The 10424-nt window shown below is 67.5% G+C and overlaps 1 protein-coding gene across 2 annotated transcripts; it reads right to left on the reverse strand.

Annotated features, from left to right (window-relative positions):
* Positions 1-1701: 1701 nt before the first annotated feature.
* Positions 1702-10342, reverse strand: ABHD17A (abhydrolase domain containing 17A, depalmitoylase). Of its 2 annotated transcripts, none has more exons than XM_044753688.2 (5): positions 10169-10342; positions 6027-6563; positions 4775-4969; positions 2264-2443; positions 1702-2187 (listed from the first exon to the last, which is right to left on the reverse strand). In XM_044753688.2, exons 2-5 carry the CDS (start codon positions 6356-6358, stop codon positions 1962-1964), a joined length of 933 nt encoding a protein of 310 aa, XP_044609623.1. In that variant the 5' UTR covers positions 6359-6563; positions 10169-10342; the 3' UTR covers positions 1702-1961. The 2 variants fall into 2 exon arrangements, with proteins under 2 accessions (XP_044609623.1, XP_070347753.1); XM_070491652.1 differs by lacking the exon at positions 10169-10342 and adding an exon at positions 6959-7103.
* Positions 10343-10424: the final 82 nt, after the last annotated feature.

A 10424-nucleotide genomic window follows, 5' to 3' on the forward strand; every position in this document is an offset into this window, starting at 1 on the left:
ACTTGTAAGCAGTTGCTTTGAACTCGATGCACTGCGGACGCCCGGCTCTCAGGGAACTTACATTCTGATGGGGTGAAAAGGGCAACATGCGCTGTGACAAGCGCAGGGCCAGGGGTCCGTGGGGGCAGGACACGGTCGGGGTGGAGGGGAGCCACGACTTCAGGGCAGAAACACCGCAGCAAGAGACTGAGAGGAATTCAGGCGTGTTAAGGAATGTTACCCATGCTGGGGGCATCGTCCCAAGACCAGGATGTAAAGAGAGCCCCTCGGTCACAAAGACCAGCCTGTGCAAAGGCCCGGTGGTGGGAAGGGCAGACGAGAGATAGGACCTCAGACGTTCTCTGCTTCAGGGAGGACACACTCACGTTCAGTTCTGCTTCTAAACGTCCTGTATTTTCAAAAATGTCCCTAGACCCCCAGCAAGAGGGGTCGGTGGGCCTCGGGAGGGACAAAGGCACCGGCAGCTTGAGCGCCCACACCCAGGCCAGGGCACCTCCCCGTGTTAGACAAGGGTGGGCCGCGACTCCACGGGCCCAAGGGCTGGGTCAGCCCAGAGGCCGGCCCGGGACGGCGGCGGGAGGGGCCGGCAGGAGGGCCCCGGGGGTCGCCTCCCCTCCTGCGTGACAGCGTCAGCACAGCCATGCGGCCCGCCCTTTCTGTGCCCGGCGGGCCACCCTCAGCTCTGGGAGCACCCGGGTCCCGATCCCGAATGGCGAACAGGAAGTTCAGAGCACAGCACGCGGCGTGGACGGCCGCGGACCGGCGCGAACCCCGAGACCGAGCCCGCGGCGGGCGGGGAAGTGCGTGCGCCCCGCCCGGGCGGCCCGTTCTGCACCGGGGAGGCCGCGGCGCGCGAAGGCGGGGCCCGGCGGGAGCGGCGCGGAGAGCAGGGCCCGGCCGAGCAGCCACTTACCGCCGAGCCGCGGCCTCCTCCGCGCTCCGCCGCCCGCCGCAGGCGCTTCCGGGCGCGCTCGCGTCACTTCCGCTTCCGCCCCGGCCGCCACCGCCTCGCACGCGACGCCGGTTCCCGGCGGCCACGCCCCCTCGGCGTCGGCCCCGCCCCCAGGTCGAAGCACCGCCCCCTCTTACAGGGGCCGCGGATCGCGCGAGACCTCGGACGACGGCAGGGCGAAAGCAGTTCCCGGCCGTGGCCTTGCCACTGCCTAGGTGGAGGACAGGCCACCGGCCCCCGGGACCTTCCTTGCTCTAGGGCTCTGCCCCTGGAGGTCGCAGGGGGCACTCCAGGGGGTGGTGGTGGAGACCTGGTCCCAGTCCCGCCTTCAAGGGCACCCTGGGCGGAGGACACAGCTCAAAGGCCCCAAGGTGTCTCGCAGGGGCGCTCCCGTAACCCCCTCCCCAAGGTCAGCCCCCTTTCCTGGGGAAACCCCCACGGGGCCTTCAAGACCCTCTCTGCAGGGGGGCCAAGGACTATCATAGGAGCGGAAGGGTGCCTCGCTGGGGCCGCAGAGCGGGCCGAGCCCAGACCCGCCGCGGCCAGCCCCCCAGGGTTGTCTTGGACACAGGGAGCCCACCACCCTACCAGGAGGCGCGCCCGATGAAGGCCGGCAGGGTCCTGGGTTCGAATGCTGCCCGCCCCTCCATCACCACCCAAGCAACCAGCAGCCTTAGGGCGCTCTGGATGGGACCCGAACCTCACCCACTCTCTTCCGCAGGAAAAGCACAGGAGTCATGAAAGAGAAATCCTAAAATTTTAAATCTTTAATTTCTGTTTTCACGTTTTTCCTTCGTTTTGCTTCCCAAAGCAAAGGAGAGCGTAGCTTCATCGCCTGTACACTGTCCACAGCCCCTGGGCCGGGGCAGGTCCCAGCCCCCTGCGCGCCGGCTGCCTGGGAGTCCTGGGGCGCCCGAGGGTTCACATGCAGCCCCCGGGGCAGGGCCGGGGCGAGGGCCGGGCGCCGCCTTATTGCTGAGGTCCGGCGCGGCTCGGCTCGGCCGCTCGGTTAGGCGCGCTGGCTGGGCAGCTCCTGGGAGATGAAGCGGCGCAGGCGCTCCAGGTACTGGCTATAGAGCTCGATGTCGTTGTGCCCGGCGCCCTCCACCCACAGCGGCTCCACGGCCTTGGGGCAGCGCTCGTAGAGCGCCAGCCCGTGAGAGAAGTCGATCACCTCGTCCTCCGTGCCGTGGATGATGAGCACCGGCGACGTGATCTTGGACACCTTCTCAATGCTGCGGGGAAGGGCGCGTCAGGCCTCTGCGCCCGCCCCCGCCGAGGCCCCGCCCCCCGGGCCCGCCCCGCGCTCACTTGGGGAACGCGTCGAAGCAGTAGGTCTTCTTGGTGTCGGGGAAGGCGACGCGCATGCCCGAGGTGAGCGGGGAGTGCAGCACCACGGCGGCGCACTCGTAGCGCGAGGCCAGGTCCACGGTGGGCACCGTGCCGATGCTCTGCCCGTACAGGACGATGCTGTCCGGGCTGATGCCGTACCTGGGGGCGGGGGCGGGGGCAGGCTCAGCCGGGGCCGCCGGCGCACACGCCCCTCCCACTGCCCGGCCTGCTGGGGCGGGCCCCCCTTCGCGCACAGCCTCCGGGCAATAGGAGCTGGCCCAGGGGCCCCCAAAAACGACGCAGTGCGCTCAGTGGGGAGGCGGGCAGGCGTGAGGAGAGCCGGCCGGAGCCGCCCCAGGTCACCTGGCTCTATGCTGTGTTTCTCCAAGTATCCACTTGGCTAGCACATGGGGAGTGCACCTGGTGAGGGCCCCACGCCCCGCTGTGGCTCCCGGGGACAGGGTAGACCCTGGGGCCTCTCCTGCGCCTGCTCACCCCGCGCCCCCAGCCCTACACACACTTGACCAGGGCCACACCCAGAACCTGCTTGGGCCTTCCTGTGTCGGCCTTCAGGACTAGACAGCCCTCCCTGGTCACACTGGGAGGGAGCCTGTCTTCCTCCCTGCACCCCTCGCCCACCCCTTTGCTGCGGGGAATCGTGGCAGCCCTGTCCCCTGATGTCTCAGCCAATTACGAGCTTAGTAACCACAGGTGAGCAGGAAGAGGGGCTGCTGTGGTGAGGTGGGTGGGCTGCGCTTCCTTCCCCGGCGCCTTCCCTATACAGCGGCCAGGTCCCGCGCCTCCTCCACACCAACTCCCACCTCCGGGCCCCAGTCCGGCCCCTTCCGGGGCCGCCACCCCCCACAGGCCTCCCCTAGCACCCCACCCCCACCCCCAGCATGGCTGACCCAGCCCCAAGCCCGCTCCACGCCTCCATGTGCGAGCTCCGACCGCACAGGGACCCACTCACCACCCTCTCCATGCCAGAGGCGGCGATAGCTCTCCTCCCAGACACCCAAGACCCCGATCCCGAGTGGACGCCCCTCTCCTGGCGGACAGGGGCCAGGGCAGGTCTGTGTCTCACCCGGGCAACCCACCTGGGCAGCCAGACTCCACCTCCCTGGCCACCCAGGGGTGGTCCGAACCTGTCCCCATCCTGGCAGCACTCCAGGTTAACCACTGCCTGCCCCTAGGGCCTCGGGACGCCACCTGGCCTTGTGCCCACCATCTGGCGCTCCTCCCTGGCCTGCTCCACGGGCTGCCATGGCCACGGCTGTGCTGAGCGCCAGCCCAGCCCTATCACCTGTGCGTCTGCACCTGGACCAACGCGACAGGTGCCAGATGGAGCAGCTCTTCTTCCCGGGGCTCCCTAGCCCTGGTCACCACTTGAGCCCAAGCCTCTCAGCCTCCCACTGACTCTGCCAGCTGCTGGGCTGAAGGCCCAGGTCTCTGGAGGACAACACTGGTGACACCAGTTTAAACGAGTGGATGAAGCTCAGAGCCCTCACCCCACAGCAGCGTGATACTACCAGCAGCCCCGGCCAGCAGGGCGGCGGAAGGGCTGAGGCAGCTAAGGGCAGGCACATAATTGCACCAGGACCGGTCCCTGGAGCCAGGGCGGTGCCAGGGCACACCACTCCGGGGACCTGCAGCAGGAGTGCCTGGTGAGCCTGGTGTGTCACTCTGGCAACCTGGGCCCTGCCTCCCCAGGGCAGGCTGACTTGGGTCCCTGCAGGAGGTCAGTGGGTGCCGCCTCCAGGAGGACGGGGTCCAGGGAGGGAGGCATGGCCCGGACCCAGGTGGCTCCGTCTGAGTCAAGCACGCAGGTGTGTGCTGGGGGCCCACACCCAGGGAGGACCCGGCCTCTGCTCAATGACCTCCACTGGCCACCAGGGCTGTGCCAAGCACCAAGCTGCCTGATGGAACCCTCGAGAACTCTCCAGGCCCAGAGCAGCCCAACCACCACCCTCCACCCCCAGGATGGGACCAAGCCCCAAGGCCACCCACCAGCCCCTAGAGCCCAATGCCACTGCCCGGGCCCACCCTGCATCCCCAGAGCTCCCTGGCCTCGGGGTTCCCCAAGTCCTTTCACACAGCCTCACCCGCCACCTCCGGGGCCCACATCCTCTGCCCGCCCCTCCCTCCAGACAGAGCCTCCACTCCCCTAGGGACAGCCCCAGCCCCGTCCCTACCTCTTACCAGGCCAAGGGCTCCCAGAGGGGGCCCACGCCCAGGAAGGGGCGGTGTGCGGGCTGCCCGCCCTGCCTCCCCGCACACCAAGCATGCCCGTCACCAGAGAAGGGACACAGGTCAGGCCTCACCCTCCAGCCCAGTGTGGCCACTGACGGCTCCCTCTCCTTCAGGGCCACCCAGCAGGACCCAGCCTGGGATTCCTCCCACCCCAGGGATGCTGGCCAGAGTCCCTGGGTGGGCACCTTCCAGTCCACCCACTGTCACCGGGTCGGGACCCTCCCCTGGCATCAGGCTCGCCTGGTGCGCAGGGCCTGCCAGGCGGCGTCGATGTCGGCGTAGAGGTTCTTCTCGGAGGGCCTGCCCGAGCTGGCGCCGTAGCCCGAGTAGTCGTAGGAGAAGACGTTGCAGTTGATGCGGGTGCCCAGGCCGATGTAGAAGCTGCTCATCTGGCCCAGGTCCACCGCGTTGCCGTGCGAGAAGAGAACCGTGTACCTGGGGGTGGGCCACAGGTCAGGGGCGATCCGCACTGCCCCCGGGGGACAGCAGCACTGACGAGGGGGACGGGGCGCCTGGGCATGGTGGCCCAGCTCCTCCCGGCTGTGTGATCTTGGGCAGGGGACGGCCAGTGGAGCCTCGGGCTTCCCCTCCGTGAAAGGGGGCCACCAGGACCATCGGTCACATTCTCAGCCCAGGGTGGCCCCACAGCATGAGCTCGGCAAGCTGCAGTGACCACCACATGTCCCCTCTGGGCAGCGGCCGCCTCTCTGAAATAACTCCTTTCGGAGGGAGTCCGACAGCCCCCGAGGCTGGCAGGCACCTATGCCCGCTGCTCAGGACCGTCCAGGAGAATGAGACTGGAGCTTCTCTGTGGGCAGGGCTGGCCCCTCTGCTCTGGACAGCTGGCCCTGCCCACAAACCAATAAAGCCAGTCCCTGTTCACAGCGATGCGGCTCTTCCTGCCCTACAGAGAATGACCACAGCACCCATTTCTGCCTCATGTCCCATGGCGGCATTGCGAGGCCACCAGCGGAACAGGATCTGCCCCAGGTCACACCGAGAGCAGGTGACCAGGCTGGACCCTGGCCGATGGACTTTCGAGTCTTCCTCGTCCTGCCCCACCCCGCCAAAAGGTAGAGTTTGCCCTCTGGACTCAGCCTGGAGGCAGAACCCCGCCTGGTCTGAAGGCAGAAGCCCCTGGAAGGCCCCACCTCTGCCCACCATGGGGCTCAGGGAAGGGCTCTGCCTGTCCCAGGCCCAGGGTACCTGTTTCCAGGGGTTCAGACTTGGCCTGAGCTGCTGGCCAGGCCTCAGGTACCAGGCCCCAAAAACCCACAGACCGTCCCTGGGCAGGTGAGCACCAAGACCCTGAAGCCACCAGGAGCCACCTCCGTGAGCCGTGGGGTCCTCCTGTGCAGGACGCCCGGCATCAGGGGCCAGGGCAGTGCCGCGGCGAGCACGGGCAGACCGAGGACAATCTGCAGGGCACCTGCGCCGCCCCTCCAGGTCCCCCTGGGCCTTCCGCGCTCCGGGTCGTGTCGGCGAGGCTCACCTGGCGCCGGGCACGCAGCGCACGTACATGCAGGAGATGCGGTTGCCGCGGCTGCTCTTGGTCAGGAAGACCTCGATGGTGTCCAGCTCGCGCTGGCTGTACTGGAAGTCAGCGCGCTCCATCAGGTGCAGCTTCCAGCGCCCCGGGGTGCCAGCAGACGCCCGCAGGGTCCCCGAGGGGGCCGCCCCAGCCCCGCCGGGCCCTGGCTCGGGCTCGGGCACCAGTGAGTAGGTGGGCTCCGGTGGCAGGAAGGCGAGCTTGGCGGCAATGCGGCCAGGGCAAGGCGGGCAGCAGAAGAGGCAGCAGAGCTCGGTCACCGACAGGCCGTTCATGGCGGGCGCCGCGCCCCGGGGTGGGCCGCACCCGGCAGGGCAGGAGTGGGGGTGCTCCGAGACGTGGGCAGGGGGGAGGGCGACCCCCGGCCACCGCCCCAGACGAGAACCCCGTTAGGAGGCGGCAGCCCAGCCCCATCGCGGTCCAAGCCGAGCCCTCGGGAGCCTCACAGCCTCGTGTCTCCACATCGTGCAGAGGAAAACCCTACAGGGGACAGCAGATACGGGGTCCTGGGGGCACCACCGGGAGGTGGGGGACCCAACCTCGTCCATGCCGAGCCTCCTGGCCTTCCCCTCAGTCCAGCCCACCCTCTCCTGCCCAGAGAGTTCCACCCACTGCCCCCATGGACCCGCGGGCCAAGCCCACTCTCCACAGGGACCACACACCTCCCGAGGGACCTCAGTGGGACCCAAAGCTGACCAGGACCCCGCCTGCCACCACCCTTCCACAGCTTGCAGTCACCAGCTCTTGCCAGTTAAGCCCATTTGTCAGGCCAGCCTCGGCCCGCAGGCAGTGCTGGCGATCAGACTGCTGGTCCACCCCAGCTCTCCTCCCACAGCCCCTGCTCCAGGCCCAGGGAAACCCTGTCACCCCCATGCCTCTGGCCACACAGCTGGCCCATCTCCGTGCTATCCTTCAAGGATTCATCCACCACCCACAGGTAACACGGAGCAGCCGAGGCAAGGACAGGCTGCTGCCCGATGGGAGGGGCCCAAGAGGGCAGGACTGTGATGTCCAGAGACAGAGGAGCCCAGATGGAGGAAATACAACAAACAAAGGCTCGGGGAACAAAAGCAGGATACATCTCGGGGCTCGGAAGGCCTACTGAGCGGGCACAATGGCGGCCCCTGTGCTTGGGGCCAGGCTGGGGGGTCGGCCTGCCGAGGGACAGGGGGCCACAGGAGCCGGGCTCCTTCTCCAGCTCTGCCAGTGCAGGGGTCTGTGACCTTGGGCCAGGGGCTCATCTCCCACCGCAGACACCACCCACCTGAGAGAGGAGTAAACGGGACGAGGGGCTTAGTGGTGGGCAGGGGCACGGCTCAGAGTGGAACACAAACGTTCTTACGTTTGGCAGGACGCCGTGAAGTGTTGTGTTAAATAGACGGCAGCTAAACTGCTAAAGCAACGACAGTGGATCCGAGCTGCCAACGGAGAGGCTGGAAGGGACTCAAAGGTTTGAGAAGAACCCGTGCGCTCACTGCCTTCTCCCCACGGCCTGGAACCGGCAGAGGAGACACACACACACACACACGCACGCGCGCGTGTGCAACGCCGTCTGAGCAGCAGGGCACCTTGTTCAGTTTTGGGGCCAGAGCGTTTGAACAGCGCTGGGCCAGGGACGCGTGGATTCAGAGCAGTCCGAGGCCCAGAAACACACCTGCTCCCTCCGGACCTGGGATCTGAGCCCGAGGGCTGGAGGGCCACATCCCGCAGGCACTGGGATTCAGGGCACGCGGCGGGGAGTGGCAGAGAGTGGCCAAAAGCAAGGTGGGGATGCCGACAGCTTCTAGGCATCCCCGAGCCCCCGGCCAGGTGCACGCTTTCTAGGCAGGGAGTTTTCAGAGGGGAGAGTCCGTCACACCCGCTGTCACACACTGGGGAGTTTGCCACGAGACACCTGCCGAAGCCTGGAGACATTTCTGGTTGTGATGACTGGGGAAGGGAGCCACTGGCATGCAGAGGGTGGAGGCCAGGGATGGGGCTCAACCCCCCACAGCACCCAGGATGCCCCCTCCAAGAAAGAATTATCTGTCCCCAAGTGTCAACCGAACCAAGGTTGCTCCAGTAGATTCTCAAAGCGGTCCAGGCCCCAACAGGCGACACTCCGCTGGGGGGAGCTAGGGGAGCTTGGAGGGTCTGGAGTTCGGGCAGCCCCATGAAGCTCGGTTGTGAGAGGGACGCCTGGCTGGGAGCCAGCGGACAGGGGGAGGCCCCTAGCACCCTGGAGGATGAGGGGCACACCAAGGTGGACAAGCCCCACTGACCAAGCCAGAAACCCAGATGTCGTCCTTGCCTCCTTCCTCCACCCTGATCCACCCATCACGAGGGCCTGCTGGCTCTACCTCTCTCTCTCCTGCCAACACCTGGTCCCCGCCTCTGTCACCTCTCACCTAGACCGCGGTGGCAGGCTCCTTCCTTGTTAGTCCCCTTGGCCACCATCATCCCATTCCAGGACATTCTCCCCCCAGCAGCCGAAGGACCTTTTCACAACACAAGTCTGATCACCCACCTCCCCTGTGGGGTGCCCCAGTGGCCTCCCACTACCTTCAGGATGGAGATCAAATCCCTCGCCACAGCCTGCTGGGCCAGCAGTCCCCCCCAGGGCCAGCCTCACTCATCCTGTCCCCCACTCCCCTCGCTCTCCCCAGACGAGCTGCACTGCGCCCTCCTGCCTCAGCACCAGAGCCCATGCAGTTCCCCTGCCAGGAACCCCCTCCTCCACCTCACCAGATGGTCCTTGCCCCTTGTCCTGTCCACCCTTCAGATGTCCCTTCCAGCACCCTTGGAGAGGGCCCCCCAAAGCGGGTCAGGTGCCCCACACACACTCTTCCGGTTCCAGGTCCATCTCCACAGCACTCATCACAGCCTGTATTTACAAGCTCAACCATACCTCCCCTCCAAACAAAGAGAAACTCCATGAGAGCAGGACCACTATCTGTTCTTGCTCAACAAACACTTGCTGAACAAACGGGTGAATGACAAGGGAAAAAGACGAAAGACGGAAGCCACAGTCTGCCAGGTGTGACAGGGAAGGGGGACAGCCTCTTCTTGGGCCACACGCACCTGGGACCTCCCACTGTCATTTACGGGTGTCACCGAATGTGCCCCCAGAGCCGGGCCTTGGACCAGACAGTGCACACCCCAGACGCCTCGCTCACTAGGCACACACCAGTGGCACCCGGAGTCCCAGGGGCTCCGTCCACAAGCACATACTGGGCACTCTGCTAGGCGCCGTGAGGGCTGGCGGTGTTATAAAAACGAACAAGGAACCAGGCAGTTGCAATACTCTAAGACGACCTAAATACGGACGACTGTGATGGCACCTCACCCAGCCAGCCGGGGTGGGAAAGCGGCTGGGAAGAAGGTGCAGTCTGAGAGGTGCAGGGACAATGGCCAGGAGACAGAGCAAAGCGGAGAGCATGGGCAAAACCCCAGAGGTGACAGACAGACAGAGCAGTCCAGGAACTGCGGGTCCCCAGCTAGAGGGGACACCGGGAGGAAGAGGGGAGCAGCGGGGTTCCCAGAGGGAGCCCGGGCCGGGTCGGGCCGCGCCCGTGAGCCCTGCTGCAGAGTTTGGACTTCATCCTGGGGGACACGGGGACTCCCGGGCCGGGGGTGGACACCATGGGTTAGAGGCCATGGGATGTCCCCGGCCTGGAAATCGGGCTGGAGCAGAGGCCGGGAAGCCTGCCCCGGGATCCCAGCGGGCGGGAGGACGCCTGAGAAGGGGCAGAGGCGGCTGGGAGACGTTTAAGAAGCAGGGCTCGGCTATAACATGCTGCGGCGGGCGCGGGGGTCGCGTCCGCGGTCGGACGGCGGGCTCCCCGAGGCGGGGGCGCGTCCCCAGGAGGGTGGGCGCCCACCCCACGTTAAAGGGCTGCATGGACGGGGACACGGCTCTGCCGGAGCCGGGGACGCTGGCCCGCGCTCCCAGCACCCGCGTCCGGGGCCCCCCGGCCGGGAGTGAGGGGTCTCGGAGGCGTCCGACCCGGCTGCCCTGGCCTCGAGGCCCGGCCCGGCTCCCCAAACGGCCGTGGCGGCACCGAGGCCGCCCCGCGCCGCCGCGCTCGCCCCTGCCCGGCACTCACCGCCGCGGCTCGCGCCCCTCGGCCCCGGGGCCGCGCTCCATGGCTCCCGGCCGCCCGCTCGTGCGTCCGTCCGTCCCTCGGCGCCCGGGCCCGGCCTCCTGCGCCGCCGCCGCCGCCGCCGCCACCGCCGCCGCCGCTCCCCTGCGGGCGGAAGTCAGCCTCGCTCCCGCCACCGCCCCGGAAGTGACGCGCGGGCGCGTGGGGGGCCGGAGGGACTGGGGACCCGGCGCCGGCGCGGCGCGCGTCAGGGGGCGGG

Source organism: Equus asinus, chromosome 20 (genome assembly GCF_041296235.1).
Source record: "Equus asinus isolate D_3611 breed Donkey chromosome 20, EquAss-T2T_v2, whole genome shotgun sequence".
Classification (NCBI taxonomy): domain Eukaryota; kingdom Metazoa; phylum Chordata; class Mammalia; order Perissodactyla; family Equidae; genus Equus; species Equus asinus.